This window comes from Eretmochelys imbricata, chromosome 10, assembly GCF_965152235.1.
Source record: "Eretmochelys imbricata isolate rEreImb1 chromosome 10, rEreImb1.hap1, whole genome shotgun sequence".
In the NCBI taxonomy this organism is placed as follows: domain Eukaryota; kingdom Metazoa; phylum Chordata; order Testudines; family Cheloniidae; genus Eretmochelys; species Eretmochelys imbricata.
Window position 1 is genome coordinate 20,178,849 of NC_135581.1, and position 26,842 is coordinate 20,205,690.

Here is a 26,842-nt window from a genome sequence, read left to right on the forward strand (position 1 = left end):
TGGCAGGCTCAGGGTAGTGGGGGGAGGGGAGTGGAGTGGAGTGGGGGCAGGGCCTGTGACAGAGCCAGGGGTTGAGCAGTGAGCACCCCCCAGCACATTGGAAAGTTGGTATCTGTAGCTCCAGCCCTGGAGTCGGTGCCTATACAAGGAGCTGCATGTGGCTCCAGAGCCACAGGTTGGCCACCCCTGAGCTAGGACAACTGAATACGTACTCATTTTTTAACATTACAATTTTCAAGATGTCCCAAAATACGGATCTAGATACAAAGCAAATCTTTTTCTAGAGCAAATAAAAAAAATTTTTAAAAATTGCGCACGCAAATCCCCAAATCACATACAAGATATACCAACGTTAGCCAGAAGGAAAAACTGGCACTATGTTTTGGAAAAAAGTCTTGTATCTGAGTTCACCTAACATGATGTCAAAGCCATTGGTGTCATGGGGAAGAATGCAAAGTTTTGATCACTTTGGAACCATTCTTCTCTTACTGTTGCTTAAGATGAGCCCTTTTATGTTGGGAGATAAGGCAAATAATTTCAAATGCAATTCTCTTTTTATTGTTCTGGAATGACAGCAGAAGGGGTGAGATTTAAAACAAAACCAAAAAAAAAAAAAAAACCAGTTTATTTATAGATACAGGAAGATTAATTTTGTCATGTCATCCCCAAACCACTCTCTCTCATCCAAAGTCTCCACCTCATCAGTATCATCACACAGTCCTTCAGAAGGAACATGCCAAATTAGGTGCTTCTGAAACCCATACTACCACATCCTGTGTCATCCTCCAGTGGCTAGATCACATATAGAATTCCATTTATTTTTGTACAAGTCTATGTTTTGCAAGTATCTGCAGGTGTCAAGTTTATTCTGATTCCCACCCAATGCTCAAGTCTTGAAAGTCTAACAAATAAGAGTCTAAACAAAAGGTCAGACTAGTGGAGTTGCACTGATGTAAGAAGAGAATTTGGCCCAAAATACTTAAAATTTTACTATTTTCAAACAGAATAAACTCATACTTTTTTTTAAAAAAAAGTGTTTGTGATCAAACTGAACTATTGTGCAGATATTTCCCGTTCATTTTGCAGTAATTATTTACATATGTATTCAAACCTCTCCTACCTAAAAATCCAATTATGTAAAGCAAAGTAAAGTTAGCATAAAAAAATTCCCTGCAGTGACATGAGGAGAATTGCATCTTTTCCTTTCTATAAACAAAGGTGGTTTTTTTTGTAGTTTCACAATTCATATTTAAATAGAGAGTTCCAAAAATAATAAATACCTATCCTTATAGAGTCCTTTTCATCCCCAGAACTTAAAGCACTGCACAACATTTTTTGAACAACTGACTACGTATCATATGATCACACATTAAGATGCTTTCATGTCACTTTCAAAACTGAACTTTCACACTTAAAAAGTCTTTTTTCCAACAAAATCTTATGCAGTGATAATAGCACCTTCCATCTTCAAAGTGCTTTACCACGTATCTCCATTCTACTGATAGGGGAAGCTGAGGAAAAGAAGCTAAGTGATTTGTCAAAGGCCAGAGGGAGGCAATGTCAGGCTGGAATTAGAACTCAGGCCCTGGTACCTCATCCTACGCTCAGTTTACTTGTTAGAAAGATAACTTAAAAACATACCCAATCAAAACACAATTAAACATTTAGAGTGAAATCCTAGTCCCACTGTAGTCAATGAGAAGGGGGGCCAGGATTTCAGCCCTACTATGTAAATCCTTATAGAGCAACCATTATTAAACAAATGCTAGTCAAGAAAAATAACTATAAATTATGTATAAACTATTTCAATATGAAAATTGTAAAATACTGCAGTTTATTCTCTAGCCTTTTCTAGCAATGTATGAAATTAATAAGAACACATCTCTGTAGAAATCTGATCAAGTTTGAGAAAAACTTGGAGTCTTTCTTCTTTAATATGATTACCAAAACAAGTAAAATCTTCAGAGTTTAGAAAGTTGCTCAGAAAGTCTCTTTAAAGAGTGAAAATTGCACATAGCTTTTAATCCACTTCATTTCTGATTTTCAAAGTCAGAGGTGCCGCTGTACATATGTTACTGGAGGGGATCCTACACTGCTTGCTGGGCTCAGAATATTTGAGTCATAAGAATTTGGAGGAATTCCAACCATGCCATCATTTTGAGGTATTTCTCCTTTCAGAAAGTCGTCATCTTCATCTTCAGTTGTACACTACACAAAGAGAAAATGTTAGTGAAAACAGAAAGACATTATAGTACCTTAAATAGAATTTCAAGCCTTAGGTTTAAATTTCTTCACTAGGAAAAGTTATCTGAACACCACATGAGATTTACTGGAGTGTATTAGTTGGCCCAGTAAAATAAAACCGTTCTCATGAGGCTCCTAGTCTCTGCTTCATAACACAGCTAGTAGATTTCACACCACAGAGAAGTATATATCTGACCAACAGGTACATATGTCTAGACAAGTGGAGAAAAGTCCTGGAAATTTGGGCATTTCTCGTATTCATTTGCTGAAAGTGTTTATCTAATTTTCTTGCGCGGGGGGGGAGGAGGGGACCTGCTGAAAACCAGAAATGTGTTTTTAAATAAACTCTGAAATAATTCAAAATGTTGCAATAATACAGTCTAGCAATTAAACAGAAAGCAAGACTGAGTTGGCCAATTGCCACAATACATATATACACACAAACAATGCTATTTTATTATTCAAATAGCTCTAACAATGTGCTACATACTGTACTGTATAGAAAGATACACCCCATGCCACAAAGAGTTTTCAAGTTCAGTCATAAGACTCTGGCTGATCTGGAAAGTCCAGAGGATTTTCTTTTTAATAAGTTCATGGCCTGTGGGCCTCCCAGAGGTCATACAATTTTAAGGAGTTGAATGAAGAGAGGTGGCTGTTTGGCAGACAGATGGGAAGAGAATTCCACACATAGACAGGAGTGGCAGAAACAATTAGATAATGTGGAGATAGCTGTTCTAGGAATACTTTACATAGGCAGAAGCTGGCATCATTGCCAGGACAGAGGGGAGCTTTAATAACTGTAGTTTATTGAGAGAATAGATCCAAAACAGATCTAAAAGTAGCATCCACAGGAATCATCACAGGGACTTAATGAGAAAAAACAAAAACTAAATATCTTATACTACACTGATCTTGAACTGTGCCAGCATCCTAACCCACCAGCCTATATGTCAGCTCCTCCTTCAATCAGGACAGAGATATCATTGTACCTGTTTGATGATTCACAGCAGTTGGCCCATAGTGCTAGCATCAGAGCACAACTATGAATACATCCACAAAAGGAGAGATCAAACAGTTATCTGAGGGCCATGATCATACTCCCTCCCCCCGCCAAAGTAGATAAAGAATGCATTTGCTATGTACACAGAGCTTCCAGAATTCTGCATAGCTAATCATTCAGTGCTGGTTTCCCATTTACCTTAAGCATTTTGTGACCTTAAAAAAAAAAAAATTACTCCAATGGGGAGTACACTTCCCTAAGTGTCAGTTGATGCAGGATTTAAGATTATTTTCTTTAATCAAAAATAAAATAAAATAAACCCCCAGAAACCACACGCACACACACAAATGATTTCTCACAGGAAGGAGTTACCTTTTTAAAGGGTTTCTTAAGTTCTTGAAGATCTTCAGTACTCAGTTCTTCCCAAATTTGATAAATAGGATCAATGGTCTTCTTTGATCTGATAACATAAATTGCAGCATAGTACAAATAATCTGAATAAAGTTGCACACAAGAAGTTATGAACCAGGCATTTCATTTTAATATTGTACTATGTAATTCTTTACATTTCTCTAGTGCCTTGCAGAGGATCTTATACACTTTACAGACTAATCCTGACAACGCTTCCTGTGGTAGGTAAATTATCTCCATTTCACTGCTGGGTAAGATGATGCAGAGAGAAGTTATATAGGTTTTCCTGAAGAGACTGCTAGTGGTAGGATCAGGAACAGAACTCGGCTCTTCCAATTATGTATTTTAATGCATAGGCAGTGCTCCCTCAGCAAACTATAATTTTCTTCTAGCCTGAAATCCTACCCACAGGATTTATTGGACTTCTGTCCAGCACTTTTATTCCTTTAGAGCAAGGACTCAATGCAATCTTTTTTAGGCTAGAAGAGGTCTTGTGCGGAAAAAAATCTATTTAAGATGGTCATCTTTTGTATGTTAAAGAACCCATCTGCACAAATATTCAAGGATCAAAGAATATAAGCATTCCAGGCTAGAGAGCTTCAAGAACAGCCCATTTAACTAATAACGAAAGCCTCTGAAAACAAACCAGATGCCCTCTCACACATGGCACAAATCCCAGAGATGCAAGAAACTACCACTTGGAGGGACCTCAGTACATTTTGTTATGCTAATATGAATTGGACTCATTAAAGAGGGGAAGATAAAACAAAATTTGCCTAACATAACGTTTTAACAAATGCAGTATGAGAGGATGGGCCCTTTTCCCTTCCCCACACCCAAAACCTACAGTGTGCACAAACTCCAATTCTCGAGCTTCTGAGTCTCAGTCCTATAAAAACAATTTATGTAGAACTAGAGTGTTTTGACTTATAATACAACAATGCATTTTAGAAGAGTAGAACAGTCACCTTAAGTATGTTCTTTCAATTTATTTTATGCAAGGCAGAAATTAGTTTATCGCATTTGAAATCTATACCTTTTGAGAATGTAAGGATCAAATGGGAAAAAACTGTCAAGCGGGTTAGTGCAAGTCGGTACAGAATCACCCCCACTGCTGCTTCTGATGACTGGCAAAAATTGCCTGTTGTTCCTTTCAATAATGGTGTAGCAGAACACCAACTGGTATTTCCTTAAACAACCAAAAAACACCGATAAGTGTAAGCATCTCTAACTACAGGGAAAACAAATACATTCAGAAGACACTAAAGTGGGTTGAGATATATTACATAAATATCCAAATTCTAGCACAAACTTCCATTTTATGACTAGCAGCAGGAGTTAACAATACAATCAGAATAAAGGGAGCTTATAAATGAAGTCTATCTAACCAATTCTACTCTCAACCAAACTTTATTGTAAGTAGTATAACAATCTGCACTATCACAAAGCAATGAAACAGCTCTACTTAACTACAGGGTTTCGTTGTATCTGTATTAGCTATAAACTGGTCCCACTCAGTGTATAGGTAACATTCCAACACTGAAGGGGCTATCATATATTATGCTATAATCTACAGTCATTATACAAACATACAAGTTTACAAAAAAATGTTAGTCTTCAAAATACTACACTATGGTTATATATCCAGATTGATATGGTTCATATAAAATTTAAACTGAAAAAAAAAATAATAGTTACCTGGTAATGGCAGCAAACAAGTTAACAATGGAGGGTAAGCAAATCTTCAGAGGGTTTAGCTGACAATTGACTATGCGTTCAAAATTTAAATTCTGCAGGTATGCCAAACCTTCAAAATAAGGATGGTGTACAATAAATACTATGGATTTATACAGTGTTTTTCCATGTTCAAAGCACTGTACAGATTAAACTTAGTCTCACAACCCCCATGAAGGTAGATAATCATCCCTAAATTAGATAGGGAAACAGAAAGAAGTGACTTTTCCCTAAGGCCACACAGCAAGTCAGTAGCAACGTTCATATTAGAACTCTCCCAACCTTGTGCCAATTTCTCATTATTACTTTAGAGTAATAAAGGGCAAGATCATGTTTCTCCTGGTTTAGAGAATACTTTGAAATAATGTGCAAGAATTCACTATAAAAAATTGTACATTAGATTATAAGAATAAGATGATCAAGCTGCAAATTACATGGCTCTTACTCTCAGGGCCTGCACAAACAAAGCAGCAACACCTTTTCAGTCAATTGCCAGATGATATATGATGATGCCATATATACAGTATGTGGAAATTCTAGAGTGACTGTTAAAAATTATTCAGCATTAAGATTTTTCAGACAATTTTAAAAGATCACAGTTTTGGCTGCATCAAGCAACATATAATGTTGGGGGACAGTTGGGGATATTAACTTGTCAAGCAGCTGCATGTAAAGCAATAGAAGGAAGCTTTTGCAGAACATCTAAAGAAGATGGAGAGAAAAAAGAAAAACAACAAGGATGTCCCCAGGCCAAGCTATTCTGTCATATAATGAGACTCTACTAATAATTATAAAATAAATGTAAGAAAATTGTGGTGAATGCAAAAGTCTGTAAAGAACAAGTCACAGAGTTCTGCAAGTAGAGAACACAAATAGCTTGTGTGATATAACAGCATTCCATATTTAATATGCTATTACAGATACAGTAGACGCTTAATTCATCATTAAGATTCTCCAGTCTGGCAGTTATGCTCAGTAATGGCCATGGGGCTTTATGGTCGTTTTATGTTCCAATTAATCAAAAAAATCAATTAAAAAATGCCCCCTAGCTCTTACATAGTACTATTCATTAGTAGACCTCCAAGTTTTGGACCAGCCCCCAGTTTAAGTTAGAGCAACCTGCTGCTGTTCTAATTTATGCTCAGCTGCTCACAGTCTTACATGGCCCTTCCATCAGCCAGGATCATCAGGGCATAGGGACACTCCAGTCAGACTTCATGTATCAGTAACTGAAGGGGTGGCATAGACCCACTACACCAGCTCTGTGCCACAAGGGGAACCCTCCACCAATTTATATTAATTTGTGCTGGTAAAATAACTCAAAGCACCCACTAGTGGGCCCAATGACTTTATCTACATTGGTTTTTACTAGCTAAAAAGCAAGTTATCCAACTTTGTATTCCGATATAAATACGAAGTCTTATGCACTTTGTTTAAAATATAGTAACTTAACCTTCCCATAATTCACTTCACCAAACTGACCATTAGGAAATTAATATTTTTAGAGCTTGCACATAAATTTTGTTTTAATTTTATATTACTGACACTTTGAATGTACTCACCTTTCCTTAAGTTTCCATCCAAAAGTTGCTTGTGGCGAAAAATTAAAGCATAAAAAACAGCCTGGCACGTGGAATAAAAAGGTCCATGAAGAGTAACATCACAGTAAGCTTTTGTCCCCACATCCTGATTGTCAATGTATACGTGCAGCCAGTTAACCAACAAATCCATGCATGCTTTCACTGTACTATAATGGAGAAACATGGTCTGTAAGAACACCATTTGAACTCATGTATGAAAGATATTTTAAAAATATTTAAAGGAGCTTAAAGTGTACTGTACATGCAAATAAGCACAGAAATCATTTTATAAAGTAGATTACACTGCCAGTCTTGTCCTCTGTGCCAGCAGTTATTGAACTGTCTGCAACAATATTGAGAACCCCAAGCATCAGGAAGATCTAAGTATTGGTAGGAGTGATGAGTTCACAAGAGGATCATTTGCAAAACGTCCCACCAAATAAAAAGTTTGGAAATCTTCTTGTCTGAGCTGTGAGGCACAAACAAGAGAAACCTTCTGGTTTCAATGTCAAATTAGGTTCAACATTAAGTCATTAAGCCCACGGCTTTTAACAATAGCTTCAGAAATCCTGAAGACAATATCCCATACTATATAACATTTACAAAGAAAAAAAAAGTCTACTCATCCACCTATTGAGCACACAAACTAGAGACTAATCTACGCAATGAATAGGAATAATTGCACTAAATGTCTCAGAGGCTTAGTACAATGCTTATCACTCTTGAAGATGTATGTTCAAAAATAAGTTTAGGGGCTGACTGTTAGGTTGAGCACCCACAATTCCAACAAAGTCAAAGACAATTATAGGTTCTCAGTACCTCTGATAAATCTGGTGTTTGATTACCTCATCCTCACCCAGCAGGCATTAGCCCACATCCCATAAACACAAAACTTTTTGGAAAACTCAGAGAGCCCCAAAAGGGGAACAATAAGGACATTTTAGCTCAGAGTTATGGCTCATTGTCAGAGTTGTGAATGGGGAACTGGCACATTACCTTTCCATACTTAAATCTAGTATATGCCATAAATCCTTTATTTTTGACCATATACAAGCATAAGATATTTAAAATGATCTAGCAACATTACTTACACAATTGGAATAAAGTTAGCTCTTGCCAAGAAGCTGCCAATATAACTTCCAGCAGTCTGTCTGATCACCGCAGGATTATTTGGATTCTGCAATTTTTTCCAAAGATGGTCTAAGAATGCTTCTGCAAACCCCTGCAAAACAAGACAAAAAACACATTCCAACTATTAACCCTAGTGCTGATGCCATCTGTAAACAGAGACTCCAGACACCAGTGCACTCATTATTGGTGTTTAAAAAAAACAAACAAACCCCACTTTCTGTACCAAAAGTTTACTATAAAAAAAGAATATGCAAATACTCCTACAAATGCTGAAAGAAATGTCCTTTGAGAATTTGCAGATTTTTGTTTTTTAACACTGTGCTGGCAAAGTCTGAACTTTGTTATGTGCAGGAAATCTACCAGCAGATTCAGCAGCGTATTGCATAAGAAACATATGGGAGATAGAGTGGAACAGGGTAAGTGTAACTCAAATCCTGCTCAAAATGGGAGGCTAAATATATTCACTATCTTGATGACATTTTTTGAGAAACATAAATGTAGCTGTATTGATTGCATTGTACCTCGGGTTCATGCTGGTTCTTGTAATCAGTGAATGCATTTCCTGAGTCACTTTAAATGGGTCTGGATTCCAGTCACTTGTGATTTAAGACACAGTATTGAATATGCAACTTACAGTGGAGAATTTGTAGGGAGGGGTGGGAGGGAGAAAAAGTAAAGAGAATGGGGATAAAAATGTGCCTTTTCAGTCAGATATGGATTGGCACTGGGTTATCAGTTAAATCAATCAGCTTAACACAACTTTTTTGGCTAGGAGAACAAAATAAAAACATGCAACAGATATAACAGGAGAGGTGCACTTTACAAAGTGTATGCTTGTACTCACCAATTTAAAGCTACAGATGTGAAACATGAAATACTGTACATGACATGAAGCATGGGTTGGCAATATGAGCTTGTCAAAGACAGTAACCAGATCCCGATACAAGTCCTTTGTTTTGTTAACATCAAGCTTCCCTATATAAAAAAAAAAAAGGAGTGGGAAGGGGAGTTTGTCCAGTAACAGAGACATTTAGATTTTTCTCAAATTACAGTGAATATTTTAAAGGAACACTGCCAGACAGATTAGACTCCAAATGTTAGGGTCTATAAACCCAGAATTAACATAAATGCTTCCTGATATTAATTTAAATTAAGGTTTTTTTAGGTTTGGATTTAAACATTCCCCAGAGCTGTTAGATATGCAAATATTGCAATACTGTGCTAGTGCAGAACACCCAGAAAGTGAAACTAAGTCACGCAGTATCTGTGTTCCAGATGAGTGAAACACAAAAAATAAATCTGATTTTTAAATATTCTTGTTTAATAATTGAGGTTTAGCGCCAGATGTATGATTAAATATAACTTTCCTCCTACCAATGTCCCTTTCAGATATTTGTTCTTATAAATCTCAAAAGAGAAAAAACACAACTACTTTTCTTTTGCATTTCAATATATGATTTAAATTCCAATTTGAACTGAATGGTTGGTTGCGAGATAGATACTTCTGATATACAAATTACACAAAATTAGTGCTGTCTAGCAATTAAAAAAATTAACCGTGATTAATCGTGCAATTAAAAAGATTAACTGTGATTAATCATGCGATTAAGCTCACTATTAAACAATAATAGAATACCATTTATTTACATTTTGGGGATTTTTTACATTTTTAAAAATATTGATTTCAATTACAACACACAATACAAAGTGTACAGTGCTCACTTTATATTTATTTTTGATTACAAGTATTTGCACTGTAAAAACAAAAACAGTATTTTTCAATTCACCTAATACAAGTACTATAGTGCAATCTCTTTATCATGAAAGTTGAACTTAGAAATGTAGAACTAATATAAAAAAACTACATTCAAAAATAAAACAATGTAAAATTTTAGAGCCTGCAAGTCCACTCAGTCCCACTTCTTGTTAAGACAATCGCTCAGATAAAGACGTTTGTTTACATTTGCAGGAGCTAATGCTGCTGCTTCTTGTTCACAATGTCACTTGAAAGTGAGAAGAGGCATTCGCATGGCACTGTTGTAGCCGGCACTGCAGACATTTACATGCTGGATGCGCTTAAGATTCGCATTATTTTTTTAACCATCATCATCAGCATGGAAGCATGTCCTCTGGAATGGTGGCCAAAGCATGAAGGGGCATACGAATGTTTAGCATATCTGGCATGTAAATACCTTGCTATGCCAGCTACAAAAGTGCCATGCAAATGCCTGTTCTCACTTTCAGGTGACAATAAGAAGAGTGCAGCATTATCTCCTGTAAATGTAAACAAGCTTGTTTGCCTTAGTGATTGGCTGAACAAGATGTAGGACTAAGTGGACTTGTAGGCTGTGAAGTTTTACATTGTTACATAATTGCACTCAAAAACAAAACATAAAATCTACATTTGTAACTTGCACTTTCGCGACAAAGAGATTGCACTGTGGTACTTGTAGGAGGTGAATTGAAAAATACTATTTCTTTTGTTTATCATTTTTACAGTGCAAATATTTGTAATAAAAAATAATATACACTTTGATTTCAATTACAACACAGAATACAATATATATGAAAATGTAGAAAAACATCCAAAATATTTAACACATTTTAATTGGTATTCTATTGTTTAACAGTTCAATTAACACTGCGATTTATTTTTTTTATCGTGATTAATATTTTTGAGTTAATCGTGTGAGTTAACTGCGATTAATAGACAGCCCTAAAAATAATCTATAATTCTAATTATCAAAGTAATCATCAAGTAGAAGCAAGGGGGCACTGAGGGTATTACAGAAATTTTACAGTACCAAGACACTACAGAAGCGAAGTCTAAGGTAAGGGAGGAAAAATAAATACATAGAGCCAATTGAGTATAAACAAAAAAGATCAGAAGGAAAAAGAGAAAGAAGGGCCAGATTCTCTTCACTGTTCTGGCCCTTTGTGCCAGTCTGGCAGCACAAAGTGGCTGAAAAGCCAATGGCTCTTCCCATCTGAGGAATCCCCCAGATTCCTCAGACAACACAGCTGGCTCCTATACCTCATCTCGTGTGGCTCCTGACATAGGGGACATGTCAGATTGGGAACAGGGTGGTGAGTTACTCAGAACACTATTGCTACTGCACTCCAGCTATTCTCAGCAAGGGTATAGAGAGTTGCCATACTTTAGAGTACAACTAACGAGACTGCTCAAAAGTACAGTAGGGCTGGTATAAAACAGGTCCCAGCATCAGGAAGCCAAAACTGGCTTCTTTGCCTCATCGTCCAACTGCGGCTATGCCCAGCAGATATTTGTTACAGCTTGGAAAAAATCAAGCCTATATCATGTTGCTGGGAGAAGAATTTTACAGCTGAAAAACCAGATTCTAGAGGACCAATCCTGCACTAGCAGAACTCTTATTGTTATATTTAATTACTAACAAAACAACAGGCTCACGTAAATTATTACCATCTACTTGGCAGATATCTTTAACATAAGAAAACAGAATATTCATCAAAATATCCAAGCGTTCTGCTAGTGGATGGGCCATCATATCACTCGTACTGAAGGTATCTTTGTTTTCTTTTGCTTCTTCATCTTCCTCCTGTCAGATAAAGTAGCAGTTAAAAAGCTCTCATATGTACTATACAACAAAGACAATCACTATAAATAAACCAAAACATACTTTCTCTGTTCAAAGTCATACATTCAGCACTACCAACATAATTTAAAATAATCACCATCAACTATGTAATTAATTCTTGTTCAGCTTAGTTATAAGAGCTACAAGCAAATACATACAAATATTGCGTTGTTGTACTGATGATGGACTTAAGTCAATTACTTAATACTCTGTAATAGGCTTTAGATGTAGTTGCACATATTTTTTGCGTAAGCCCCATTCCCCTTTAAACACGAATCAATCTCTGACACAGAGAGAACAGGTTAATAACTGTCAATTCTTTGGGAATACTTACTCTTTATGGTAAATTGCCAATGGTGCAACCAGGTAGACTGGACATAGGTTTTTAATGGTAGTTACACCCACATGAATTATTAATGGTATGTCAGCCCACAGTTCTAACTTTAACTGTAAAATTTCTTAGGGTTTGCTTTCAAATGTTCAGTGTTGTTTTAACACAAATCAACAATGGCAATTCAGTAGTTAAAACTTTTCCTTCCAATGCCACAGTATATCGTTAGGGGACTGTACTGCTGGAGGTACCAACTTTCAGTAAGTCTAAGACAAAGTTGAGGCCTTGAGTTTCTTAATGTTCTCATGCAGGGGTCCTAACTAGAGCTGGGTGGAAATTGGTAATTCCATTTTGCAGAGGATTTTGAAATTTGTTTTTGTTCCAATTCAGAATGAAAAGCAACATTTTCAAAATTTTCCATCAAAGAGCCACAGGAAGCCCTGGCAGGCAACCAGGTGGGGAGCCTGGAATCGCCGACTCTGGGACAGTCTGCTTGGCAGACTGCTCCATAGTCAGGGACCCTGGAAACCCCAGTACCAGGACAGTTGGTCTGGGAGGCTGTCATGGAGCTAGGGCCCTGGATGCCTTGGGGCTTCCAGGCTCACAGCTCTGTCAGTCACTGGAGCCTGGGCTGCTGAAGAGTGAGGCAAGCAAGCTGGCTGGTTTTCAGCGGAATTTTGTCAAAAATCAACATGGTCCTGTAGGTTTCAATTTCGATGAAATTGAAAATTCTGACAAAAAATTTTGTATAATTGTTTCCAATCACCTTTTGAGTAATGACTCAACTTCCACTTTAGTCATTACTTTCTACTTACTAAAATATTACAAAGGCTAAAATCCCCAACTTGACTGAAGATTTGGATGTTTCTTGGCAGTTCACTTACAACCTAGTTATAACAAAGCAAGTTTGTACCTCATTGCCACTTTACAAGCAAAGATTAATATGACTCTTAACTGTTATTTAATTTTTTAAATATAAACATTCATTTTTAGAGTGCTTAGACAGCCAACCATGTCAAAGAGTCCTTCCTCTGTGGTTTTTTCCTTGATATCAGAATTATTAGCAGTTTCTTCAGCATCCTCAATATCTTGTCGTGGGGCACTTACCTGTAGTTAGAGATAAGGAAAAACAAAAATCAGATTTTTTTTAAAGAAATCTTGGGTGCAGGAAAATGTAACCACACTATATTCTTTAAGTCAGATACAGAGGACACTATTAACAGAGTTTGGGGGCTAAATATATGTTTAAAAAAATATATATAAACAAGCACACACAATATAAACTGCTTAAAACTTCACTCAGATGCTTCCAGGAACTACATTTTCCTAAATTTTTTTTAAGGGTTGGGGCAGCAAAACGACATAGGGCATGATTTGGTAGCTATGTGCATGAAACTGACTTTCACTAACTTAAATTCCGTGGTTGCAAGAGGGGCCATAACAGGTCAAGTATCAGGTCATGTGGCCTACAATTATTACTGACACTGCACTGATGTGAAAGTTCTAGAGTCTGTTTCTTAATGGTCTCCAAATCCCTGACCAAACAGGAGTTGGGAATGCTAAGGAGGGAGCAGACACACCCTTCACAGGGTGTGCTCACTCACAACCTGGCAGATTGATTTACGTTGATGTGCTCCAAAATGGAGACCCATGAAGTCCTAATCACTCAAAACGTTTTGATGAGTGAAAACCTATAGTAAAGCAACATGGACAGATGTTCAACACACGAAGAGCAGAATATTATAAAGATGTATCCTTGGGCCCAGATTCGAATCTCCAGTACGTGGATGCAACATACCACATAATTCAAAAAGCCTATGATGATATGTGCCACTCACTCAATCCTGTAATCCAAATCTTGTATATTATGCCACATCTAAGAACAATTGTACAGTTTTAGGGTGGAGCTTCAGCTCTTCAATTTTAATTTACTCCCTTTCGTATCTTAAGGCCATGAACCCTATCTGAGTGTAATTTCTGTTGAGGTTTAATATTAAAAACTATCATGTCATTGCTGGGACTTAAGAGACATCAAGTTTCTTAAAAGATAGTTTGTTCCATACTTACATCTATCTTTAATAGCTTTTCAACAATAAGTTCCAGAATTTCAAGCCTCAGTGTCGGAAGATACACAGTAATTCGCAACAAATTATGAACATAACATTCCTGCAATACAATATAAAAATGAATATAGATTTTTCCCTTGAATTCTAAATGACAGAATCATTTCTTTCAAGGATTTTAGAAACTAGAAGAAGCAGACGTATAGCTACAAAAATGCTGAACCACAAATTATCTCTTATCTAAAGATTTGAAACTGATGTGAATGTTGAACAGCTTACAGTTCTGTCCTAACTTCTAAAGAGTTGCTAAAAACAAGTTAACATATAATCCAAACAATGTGCTTAAACAAGAGGACGAGCGCATCAGTAACTTTTGTCAATCTTTTTCATAACTATTTTTTCAAGTGCATCTAGACAGTACATGTGCAAAAGTGAAATCTGCTTAAAGTGAACTGATATAGTGAAATTGTAAGTCCCGCATTATTTAGTCCATTATAACAAAGAATTGACAATTCAGAAACAGCAAACCTAGGAGAGTGAAATGTTGTGAAACAGGTGACTTCACCAGTGTCCTACTGTTTTTAACCCCCATTTGGTTAAGAGTCAAACTGTGTGTACGTATACAAAAATATTTTTCACACACAAAACTATATTAAAAGAACGTTTTTAAGGTTGCAAAGTCAAGCACTCAAAAGTTAGGAAACACCAGTACCCTAATTTGGCCCCCTTGTAAATATGCATTGTGATTCAGCCTTTAATTACATTACCACATACATTTTTTCCTTAGGACCCCAGCCTCATTCAGTGAGCACAATGCTCATTTAATTAGCAGCTACTGAATATTTAGTTCTCTCCTCACTGTTTGTTGTATAAACCCCATGTGTTGTTTATTGGCCAATATTCAAACCCTGCTCTGAAGACAGAATTATTAATTTCCTCATCGGTTGTTCTATGGTGCTAGTCACTATAGTATCTGTGGCTTCACACATATTAATAGAATACCAGGGTTAGAAGGGACCTCAGGAGATCATCTAGTCCAACCCCCTGCTCAAAGCAGGACCAATCCCCAACTAAATCATCCCAGCCAGGGATTTGTCAAGCCTGACCTTAAAAACCTCTAAGGAAGAAGGTTCCACCAACTCCCTAGGTAATAGCGTAATAGAATTTATTTGCACAACACCTCTGTAAGATAAGGGGCTATTATCAACATTTTACAAATGGGGAACTGATGTACAGAGAGATTAAAATCAAAAGTTTCCATTTATTTTGGGTACCTAACATGAGAGGCTTAGGAGCTGACACTTCAGAGTTTATATAGCACTTTATATGATCAAAGCATAGCTCCTAATGACTTCAGCTGCTTCTACAACTCAAACCCGAGGGAATCATGTTGGGCACCCAGAAAATGAGGAATGCACAATTAGTGACCATCTGCGAAAAGTTTGGTTTAACTGACTTGCCTAGCATCATATAGGAACTCTGTGACAGAGGGACAGAATCCAATTATCCAGGGTAGCACTGAACTGCCTTAATCATGAGACTGTTCTCTTTCTTCTTGGAATTCCCTGCCTCATTCACTACAAACCTTCCAACTTCTGCAAAAAAAAAAAAAATGAAGCAGGAGTTCTACAGACAGTCTCCTTCACTACACAACCCTGATTCATCCGCAGAAATGCCCATCCTGTGCAATGACTGAGGCAAGGGTCCCGTGGAAAAAATAGCATGTGATCATGTATTAAAGACTGTATCATAAAGCATACACACGTAGAACCGAAATTAAGTTTGCACAAGCAACCTTAATGGCATTTCCTAACTTTTGAGTGCTTGACTTTGCAATCTTGATTATGTTCTTTTAACAATAGTTCTTATGTGTAACTTCTCAGGTTTTTAAAAAAAGTGAACTGAAAAAAAAACAAATTCCATCATGTGGCATCATACTGATACCACACGGGTCAGCAGCAGCATTGGGACCTTTAGGTCCACCACACCTCTGCCACTTGACCTAACAGTAACGAGAACAGTTGGTAGATTGTCATCATCTACGTGGACCAACAGCAGGCAGGGCTGGGACACTTTGCCAGTGGGTTTCACAGGTATTTGCTGACACCAGAGGAATGGTGAGACTCAGTAAACTTGGGTTCCATTCCAGGCTCTGGGGGGAGGTGGAACATTCTCTAGGAGGCAGACTTTTCTGCCCATTTCCCTCCCTCCACAAAGCACACCACCTTCTGCCCCATTTTCTGCTTCCTGTCCTTGTCCCTATCCTGTCTTTTCTCCATCCCTGACTCCTCATCCCAGTCCTACTCTCTTTGCCTACCCAGTCCTAGTCACACCCTGCCAAACTCTCCGTCCCAGTCTCCCCTCCCCCATCCAGTCCCAGTTCCCCTGCTCCCAGCTGCTCATCTGATCTGTCTCTCCCGTAAGCCTTGGCCTCCAATCACAACTTTTTCTCTCCACCCACATTCCCCATCCCCACTGATTCCCAGTCTCACTCTCTCTCCATGGGCTCCTTGTCCAATCGCAGTGTCCTCCCTGTCCCCCACCTCAGTTCCCTCCACACCAGCTCCTCATCTGACCTCAGACCCCATCTCCCCCACCAACATATTGGCTCTCAGTCCTCATCTCTCCTTGTTTCCCTCACCAAGTCCCAGTCTCCTTGCCCAGCGAAACCCAACCTCCCAATCCCAGTTTCCCTCTCCCAACCTGCCAGCCCCAGTTCCCTCTTCCCACCTTTTCCACCAGACTCCTTGTCCTAATCTATTCCACCCACAACCCCTAAGGTTCTGCTCATGTCCACTCTGCATTTGAATCCTCTTCCACACTGCCTGGACCTATCAGGGGTCACTGAAAGCACAGGAGAGACAGGCTCCCTACTCTCAGTTCAGGGGCCTGGACCCAGTATGGACCACAGCAGCCCAGACCTGGAATTGTGGGAAAAGTACTGCTCAGCCCCAGTCTGGCTCACAGAATCTTTGGGGGGTTTAGCTGCTAAAATCTAAGAAGTCTCTTCTGAACATGTACAAACCACTCATTTTTCAAAGGTTTATAACTTGGATAAATTTGGAGAAATTTTTACAGGGATGGCAAAAGGCAGAACCCTGACAAAAAAGCTCTTCCCCTCACTTCCGCCTCTCCCCGCCAACTCATAGTCAAGACCTTGCTCCAAAGAATGGGGGTGACAGAGGTTTTCAAAGAACCAGGAGTTTTTAACATGGGCAAAACAACTTATTTTTCCCCTAGCCTCATTCTCAGAAACAGCTTAATTGTTTTGGCTGAAATTTCCCGCCCCCCCGCCCAAAAAAAAAAAAAAATTGCCTGAGGCAGGCACCCAGAAAGAAAATTTCAGTTCAAATGATTCAAGTTCTCCAAAGTTAAAAGCAACTGAAAACAAGGTCTTATAATGGGAAGTATTGGGAAACCTTAATAACTGACTGTACTACTGGATACTCCTCTCAGTGGATGTGTATCAAAGAAGCAACTACAGAAAAAGGATAGTTTTTGTTGAAATTACTCAACAATATTAAACTTACATTATTCAATATGGTGAGCACTAAAGCACCTGTATTAGACTATGCAATGTATCAAATGCCAAACTATGGTATTTTCTACTACTTATATATTTTAAAAAGATAAATAGTCTGCCTGCTCTTACCAGAGTTCTTTCTGATTTATTAATGAAAGGAAAGTTTTCCACAAGTATCGGCATGAGAAATTGTGGTGTTCTGTAAAAAAAGAAAATACAGGACACTTTACCCAAAACAGAAGAAACAGACAGTGCATGTACTGAATCTTTCTACAAGTGAAGTTTGGAACAAGCATTTTTCAAGAGAGTTCGATTTTCACAGATGTAGGATAACAAATTGTACAAGATGTTTCTATAGGGCACTAATGTATTATATAACTTTCCACAAAAAAGTGTTAATTTTTTATAGAATCAAAAGTACCCCCACCGTTATCTTGGGAGGGGCAAGAATGGAAAAAAAAAAAAAAAGTTAGAAAACACACTTAAATTACTTGATTCCACAGAAGCTCCTCCAACATTAAGCTGTCAGAATCCATTATTTCTGGGGCGGAGAGGATGGAGAGCAATTGCTCTGCGCAGCATTGTCTCCTATCTACCCAGTAGATTTCCATATGGAAATCCACACTGACGTTACTGCAACCAAGGTATGCATTAACATTCCTCCCACAACAAAGGGTTTTCAGTGCACAGCTAGAGGAATCAACAGCAGCATGGCTTTTGCTATGCTAGTAAGCTATGCTTCCAAGTGGTCAAGGACCAGAGTTTCACATAAACTACCATTACACACAACTGCAATCATCTCCCTACTAAGCGAAGTAAAATCAGTTCTTTGCAGTCAGTTGCAATGATATTTTTGAGCACTTTTCCCATATTAGGGGAATATTTGGCCTTTTACATTTATCTGACATATCATTCTTTCAAGCTACGTTATGTTGGCTTTACTGTGCTGACTTGGATCCTAGTTAGTTTTGAAGACACAGAAGCCTATGCGCTGAACCTGGATTGTGGTGCACACAGATGCAGAGCCACTGAAGCGAACAGGACTGCATGAAGATGAAGAGGTCACATGCAACGCACTGCAGAATTGGAACCCTGATTTGTACCTGAAGTACGTACAGATAAACCAGGATTCTAATAATAAGGATCTTACCAGATCACAAGAAAGAACTGCTACACCAAAAAGAAAAGTTGAAGGTTGACTGCACAGTAAGCCTTCAGTGTGTTCGGAACAATTCAAATCACTAACAACCTTTGAATTGCTCATTGGAATACATTTTTCTTTGTATTGCAATTTTTACTCTCCAGTTTTGATACTGAATACTTTTGCTAAACATACAAAAAGCATTACTATGTTTTATACAGTTTCTTGGTAAAGTTCTGCGGTAAGCTTGTTTGACCTAACTGTATCTGCAGGTATGTCTACATTACATCGCATCGGTGGGCAGCGATCGATTCAGCGGGGATCGATTTATCGCATCTTGTCTAGATGCGATAAATTGATCCCCGAGCGCTTTCCCATTGACTCCTGTACTCCACCACGGTGAGAGGCGCAGGCGGAGGAGCGTCAGCAGTCGACTCACCACGGTGAAGACACCCGGGTAAGTCGATCTAAGTACGTCGACTTCAGCTACGTTATTCACGTAGCTGAAGTTGTGTAACTTAGATCGATACCCGCACTGCCCCCTCCCACCCCCAGTGTAAACCGGCGCCAAGTTATTATAACTAGGGATGTCACACACTTCACAATTTCTGTAGGCTGAGAGCATAGCATACCCAGGGGCTCCTTGCATTCTTCTGTTCTCCCCCACAAGCTCCCAGTGTGCCACCCTCTCATGTCCCTCTATTTAAGGGGTTTCCTGCAACTCCCACTACCCTGTCCCTAATGCCAGGCTCTCTGTGTCCCCCATTCCTCTCTCCACTACATTCCAGGGGCTCAGTGTGCCCCCCCATATCATTGTCCTGCATTCTTCCTCCCTCGGCAGGGACGATGCGTCCTCCTCAATCCCTTTCTTCCCCCCCATACCATGGACTCTGTGTGCATCCCCATTCTCCCCACTCCCCTATGTCAGGGGCTCTGTGTGCCCCTATTTGCCCTTGCCCCTTCATGGCAGGGTCTTTGTTCTCCCCATTCCCTCCTCCCTCCAGGAGCCTGCTTTCCCCTCCCCCATTTCCACTCCCCCCACTACCAGTTCCTGCTTCCACACCTGCCCACACATACAGTTCCCACTGCAGGCCCTTGCTTCCCTCATTACCACCACTTCCCACCCCCCAATTTCCTGCTGTCCTCTTCACCCACCTCCCCGTGCCTGCTTTCCCCTACATCAATTCCCCACCACCACTCTCCTTGGGGTCTCTGCTTCCCCTCCCACCATCAATCCTCTCTGAGTTCGATTCCTCACACTTCCTGCTTCCGCCAGCACTTCTACACCATCCCTCTAGTCTCTGCTGCTTCCCCCCACCCCCACTCTTGCTCTTTCCCTCTCTGACTCCCCATTTCTTCCATCATTCCCCCGCTCTCCCACTACAAACCCTCCCTGCAAGGCTCTTATATTTCTGTTAAGAATCCAGACTATAGACAATCACCCTATGCAGAAAGTTAAGCTGCTGCCTCTGATCACAGGCACCAATTTTCCTTGGCACCGGTGGGTGCTTGCGCAGTCCTGGCCCCACCCCAACTCTGCCTCCCCCCTGTTCCTATTGGACCCCTCCCTAAATCCCTGCCCCAGTCCCACCTCTTCCCCGAGCGCGCCACGTTCCTTCTCCAACCCCCTCCCTCCCAGTGCTGCCGTGTGAAACAGCTGTTTCACGGCATAAGCGCTGGGAGGGAGCGGGGAGAAACAGGATGCAGTGCGCTCGGGGGGGGGGGGGGGGGAGGCTGAGATGGGCGGGGTGAGGAGCTGCTGGTGGGTGCAGAGCACCCAACAATTTTTCCCCTTGGGTGCTCCAGCCCTGGAGCACCCACAGAGTCGCGCCTATGCCTCTGATATGTTTAGGCAGCAGAGAGATTCCTCTGCCTGCAGCACCAAGCAGTCTGGGGGCCATGATATTTCACTGATTCAGGCTTTTCTATTGTTCTGATTTGCATCAAAATCAATTAGGTTGTGGTCATCAATGCCTAGAATAGTTCCTGGAACTCTGGAATTGATCAGATGCAGCATTCTAATATTACTATGTTACAGACAAGCAAATACCATAAAGTTGCAAGTTAAACCTCGCTTTGCTCAATCAATTAGTTTACATTCGCCGATTGGTGAAACAAAGCTATGTATTAGCAAAAAGGACATACAAAACTGTGGAATGATATACTTACGAAGGAACATATTTTGCTATAGTTTGCAGTGCTCTATGACATGTGTTAAAATTTCCAGAAAGATCTATCAAAAACAAAAAATGAGTTGTTATAATGAATCATTTCCCTTATCAAGTTACATGCAAGGAGCTACTCTAGCAGCGAGCATAAATACATTCTGCTAGCCACTCATGCTTTATAGTTCACCAGGGAAATTACATTTACCAAAGCTGGCTTTTGGAGTCTCCTTACTTCCAAAGTTACTGTCTACATGTACAATACAGTGAATATTGAACCATGATCAACCCTAAATCACCACCACAAGATATTATTACAACCCCATACATCACTGATCTCCCTAGAGATCAGAGTCTGACTACATGCTAAGAAAGGCACACATTTCACCCACAATGTTGCACATTTCCACTTTTTTTTTTAAACTCACTATGGGTTGAAACTAATTAAAGTATATAGAAAGATAATCACTGACTGCTAAAGGAATTATACAGACCTTAAAGGATCAGATTACACTTTATTTATTTATTTTTTTAAGATGTGCAATATTGGGAGGAAAAAAAGCACACAGAAGGCTCACCTCACTCCTATAAGGAAACTAGAGCTGTAGTTACACAGCCACCAGCAGAATTTATGCAGGAGAGTCATTCTAGACAGAGTCAACTATTGTTCATAAGTGAATGTGAGAAGGAAAGGAAATCCATATCTTACAAACATCATGTTTGCAGCAGAAATTCAAACAGATAAAAGCAAGAACCTAGCAAAGGTTTTTAAGTGCCCCTCAACCCTGACTTGCTTATATTTTGTTTTCCTAAACCAAAGGAAAACAAAAGAATACCCAAGTTAACTTGTTTTTATAACAATCATGGCTCTAAGCCTTTGAAATAGAAATGTATTTCCTATGCACTCATCTCAATACCACAACTACTGTATTAGTGGCAATGGATCAGAAGGGCGAGATTATCATGCAGTTGATTTCATTGGAAGTTGTGTGAAGTCAAGTGCAGGAGGTGGTATACTTTGTACTTTTTCTAAGGGATGTCTCATTTTCCTACATAGGTTTTCAATAGTACACATCACCATTAAAGTTGCAGTGAAAGAAGTCTGCAAAAAGACACAATATACAAACATTTTTGCTAAAAGAATTAATAGAGCATACTTAAACCATGCTGCATTAGTACTCACTTTCCTCGTCATCATCAGAATCTGAAATATCCACATCATCCTCCCTTATGGTTACTCGAGCTGATAGGAAAGAGGATAATTATTACATAACCATATAAAACTTAAAGATGACAGTCTCAATGGCACAGATCAAAGTATCATTAGAAGAAATCTCATCTGAACTACAGCCCCAAAATATTATCTACATTACACCAAAAACATAAGATGATCACAGGGTTTTTTCCATTCTGGGAGCTGGGAAGATTTTATAGTACTAGCTTCATTTCAGTTGTGTCATTTCATGAAAATTAGTATAATTTGTACTCACGTTATTTTAGGAAGAAGAGTTTCTATTATCGATTTAAAACAAGTTTTCTAAAAATCCAGGTAAATTAAAGACTTTACGGTTAAAATAATTCTCTACAGTATTTCAGTTGTCCAAATAAATTCACAATATATGACACACATAAATGATAATTACAGTAAAGCATTCTAATTTTGCATACATGCTAACCTAATATTTGGATAATGAATAAAAGATGACAAAAGAAACTTACGTGGTATAAAATGTGAAGCAATCATATGGAGACATGATCTAAGGTACACAGTCTGTGCTGACACTAGATTACCAAGAAATCCCAAATATTCTTCCACCACATCTTGACTTCTGCTCAACCATGGCAGCTTCTGTATTATTGCAAATAGCATGCTCTTAGAAACAATAATGTGAAATACAAAGACATTTTGAGAATTCAACTCCTGATCTCCAGATGTAATATCTGGATACTATACTTACCAACAAAATGCTGACTAGCTGCTCAAAGTCTTTAGTCAAGTAGGCAACAGAAGCCCGAAATTCCTGCAGCCAATTAATGATTTGGGCATCCTTAAAATAAATCAGACAAGACAGATAAAACAAATTAAATAATATGACCTTACAAGCCAATTTCAAAATCTTTAAAACCCATATCAAACATGACAATTATAAACAGAGTGGCTATTTCCTCGTCTACATGTCATGAATTTCTAGAACTCCCATTAGTGTGAGTTAGACAAGATCACTGGGAGAACAGACATTTTAGCTTGAATCTACTTCTGTTTCAAGAATGAATATAGTGGCACAGTAAATGAACACACTACTCTCACATCTAAAGATGCAGGTTTAAATTTGAACCTCAGTAAGCAAGTTTAATTGTTTTACCCAAACTTGCATTTGTCCATATCGTTAAACCACCATACAACGTAAAAATAGAGCTCAAAAGACTGGGTGCCTGCTTTTACCCCTCAGAATCCATTTGAGGGGATGATATTGTGCATGCAAATCTGATCACTCCTGCAGGCAAGGAACCATCTGCTTCCCTATATGCACTCTTCTCTTGTACCTGTACAATGCTTTCTGCAGTGCTGAAGAGGGCAAGCATGTGAGGGGAGATTACGGGCATCCCAAGTGAAGCATACTGTCTCCCCAACAACCCTGAGGGAGTCTGCCCAGGAATCAATATAACCTCATGCTATGTTAACTCCTAAACAGAGCTCCCTCTGTGCTGAGGGATCAACCCTTTAAGCCGTGGACAGGAACTCCCTGGCATCATAGCTCCAATGGACCTGGAGAGACCAGCTTTGGACTCTGGAGATAGTACAGAAGCATAAGGTTTTTGCATGGACAGCCCTGAACCTCTGACAGATCTCAGAGGACCCACAGATTCTCAGAGGGAAAAAACCACTTATTTCCTCCACAGATAGTTAATGCAAACAACACCCTCTCCTATCACCTCTCCTCCCTCCGAACTACAGGATCAATTTAGAGGAAATTCCACACCAAGATCCTTAGTCTTCATTCCCCAGTCTCAGTTAGGTGTTTTGGGGTTTTTTGGTTGTTGTTGTTGTTCTTTTTTTTTTTTTTTTTTTGGGGGGGTGGGAGGGGTTTGCAGGAAGGAGCAATTTGGCCTTGGATGCTGTAAATTAGGATTTGAAAGCAGTAGCAGAACTGAGAGGAAATTTTCATGTCAGTGCCCCCTCATCATCAAGTTTACCCCACAGAAATGGATTACACACATAAAATTATTGTTATTTTTGAGAGGGGAAAACACAGCAACCCAATAATACAGCATTGGGCACACTGTAACATTCATATCGCTTTGCAATATATTTTTAAAAATACTTTTGTCATCAAAAGATAAGTATAAAGCAAATACAGTCGGGGTAGATAAAAAAGCACTGCCCTAAACTGACCCAAGTTTAATCTTATTAAGTTTATTAATTGTTATTAAGCAAATACAATTTGCCCCTCAATTACATTCAGTCTCAGAGGAAAAGCCAAATCGAAATGATCTCATAGACAATTTTTTACCTTTATTTCTGTATCTAACAGCTGATGCTTTAACAACTCAAAGTCTGTAGTTTCACCCTGGGAAAACAAACACAAACTGTTTTCTGCCATATAGTACACCTAAACAATTTGAAATACAAGCTTATTCTTTACACTTAATAATGATAGCTATGAAGACAATTGATAAACACTAGAAATCCAGTGAAATGCAGCAGTAGTATTCATAGACTGGTTCTCAATTTTAGCTGATGCTGTTTTGTAAGAAATAACTTGTTTCTGGAAAAAGATGCTTGTAAAGTTACTATTTTATAAAATGTGATCCCTCTGCACCCTCAGATTAGGTTGTCTCAGAGGGGTCAAATTCTCTTCTTATATTAGGGAGTCACAGATTTTGTAGCTTGCATAGGCCAAGCTTACGGCACACACCAGGGGCTCCTCGTATTCATCCTCTACATCTCACAAGGTCCCTATGTCGCAACCTCTCATTCCCCTTTCTATTAGGGACTCCCTGCAACTTCCTATACCCTGTTCCTCATGCCTGGGAGTCTGCGCCCCTCCCCATACTCCTTTCCATCATATGCCTCAATCTTCCCTGCCAAGGGTTCTGTGCCCCCCCCCCATTCTAAGTTCCCTCTAAGATGCGTGGCCACGCAGCAGGCTAAAAAGGGCTGCGCAGGCAGGGAGAGGCACCCCTCCCCTGGCCCAGCCCAGCCAGAGCCTCACCCCCCCACACCCCAACCCTCTGCCCTAATCCTGAGCCCCCTTCTGCACCCCAATCCCCTCATCCCCAGACCCACCCCAGAGCCAGCAACCCCAGCCAGAGCCCACACACCCCAACCCTCTGCCCCAGCCCTGAACCCCTTCCCACACACCAAACCCCTCAGCCCCACCTCCACCACACATCACCTTCATATTAGTGCACATAACAAAATTCATTCCACACACGGACATAAAAAATTAGAGGGAACACTGTCCCCATTCTTACCCATGCCAACAGCTCTGTGTACCCCCATCCGCACTTTACTCTTTCTGCCAGGGGATCTTCTGTGTAGCCCCTTCCCCCACATACCAGTTTTCCCCAATTTTCCCCCACCCCAGGGTTTCTGTGCCCAATTCCCAATCTCCCCTGATACTAGGGTCCCCAGTTTCCCCCCATGCCAGGGGCTCTGTCTTCCATTCCCACCTTTCCCCCCCACCCCATGCTAGGGGCTCTGTGTACTTCCAGGATCCCCCCAATCCTCTCCCACAAAGAATTCTGTGTGCTGCATTCCCCCCACACCAGGAACCCCCATTCTCCCCCCATTGCCAGGGGCTGTGTACAAGCCCACATTCCACACTCTACCACCATTATTCTTTTGTTTGGAAGATAAATCATGCTATGCTGGAAAGCATTAATGGGTACCATCAATGAGCTGTTTGAAAATGCAGCGGTGCTTGAAGCTGTAGCTGGGTTAATCAGATGACAGGAGCTCCATATAGCCCCCATTTCCCTCCCTTCAGTTTTTTGATTTTCCCCAAAATCAACAGGGTTCTAGCCACTGAGCCTTAGAACAGTCCCTGAAATTTTGGAATTTACTGGATGTGACATTCATAAGTTATCACGTTACAGCCAGATGATATTGAGTTGAAAGTCAGCCTTCACAGCCCCTTCACAAGTTTGCCCAAATACCAGAAAAAGAGAGGAGAGTTGGAAGGACCCTCCTGAAGTCAAGAGGCATGTATTTGTGCAACAGAGAACTTGACTCTGCATGCTTAAAACTGATACATCGGCATGAACACCCGAATACACTGAAAATACTGCTTCTCTGCAGAGAGCTTCTGAAGGAAAACAAGGGTATAGTCACCTTTTGGTATTTCAGCAAGACATCTGTCAACGTCCCACCAAACCTGACAGTCTTCCTTGGCGGGGAACTGATGAATTCATCTCCTCCCAACATGTTAGCGTCTACACAGTAACACAAAGATTAAAACAGCATGAACATTAGCCAGCTGGGGTTCGACATTTCATTTACCTCCCACCAGTCAGAAAGTTACGCTTTGAAGTCAGATCATCTTCACACCAGCCTGGCCAGGAAAAAACAGCCAAACGCGTCAGGAAGATCAGAACACCTCGCAGACGTTCCTCAGGCGTTAGGCCGTTAAAATGCCCCGCTGTTCTTCAGCCAGATCCCAACTTGTGGGGCAAGGAAGGGAACAGGGGAAGAAACGCCTCCTTCCAGCCCCCTCCCCAGCGCCTCACCCTCCGCCAGCCGGCCCGCCCCCGAGCCTGGGCAGGGGCCCGTGAGACTCTGCAGCGCTCCCCGCCAGCGGGGGGAGGTCTCAATTAGCCGTTGAGCTGGTACCGCACGCCTCCCTCTCCTCGCACCGCCAGCCCCGCCACCTCCATGATACTGCCTTGGGACAGGAAA

General features: G+C 40.0%; 1 protein-coding gene across 2 annotated transcripts; it reads right to left on the bottom strand.

The window, feature by feature from the left end:
• Positions 1-609: 609 nt before the first annotated feature.
• On the bottom strand, positions 610-26,842 carry RRN3 (RNA polymerase I transcription factor RRN3). Of its 2 annotated transcripts, XM_077827874.1 has the most exons (18): positions 26,674-26,842; positions 26,279-26,379; positions 24,456-24,512; positions 22,902-22,991; positions 22,663-22,792; positions 22,127-22,186; positions 20,948-21,011; positions 17,767-17,836; positions 14,119-14,217; positions 13,063-13,158; positions 11,546-11,681; positions 8,948-9,078; positions 8,064-8,194; positions 6,955-7,139; positions 5,357-5,465; positions 4,695-4,847; positions 3,620-3,707; positions 610-2,208 (listed from the first exon to the last, which is right to left on the bottom strand). In XM_077827874.1, exons 2-18 carry the CDS (start codon positions 26,369-26,371, stop codon positions 2,050-2,052), a joined length of 1,851 nt encoding a protein of 616 aa, XP_077684000.1. In that variant the 5' UTR covers positions 26,372-26,379; positions 26,674-26,842; the 3' UTR covers positions 610-2,049. The 2 variants fall into 2 exon arrangements, with proteins under 2 accessions (XP_077684000.1, XP_077684001.1); XM_077827875.1 differs by lacking the exon at positions 4,695-4,847.

Bases quoted from the DNA above. Each gene is read 5' to 3' on its own strand.
- RRN3 (XM_077827874.1), bottom strand. From the start codon at position 26,371: ATGTTGGGAGGAGATGAATTCATCAGTTCCCCGCCAAGGAAGACTGTC. The intron at 21,012-22,126 runs GTGAGTACTAAT...TGTTTTTGATAG, and splicing joins TTCTGATGATGACGAGGAAA to ATCTTTCTGGAAATTTTAAC. The intron at 2,209-3,619 runs GTAACTCCTTCC...CTCTTTGTGTAG, and splicing joins TTAAGAAACCCTTTAAAAAG to TGTACAACTGAAGATGAAGA.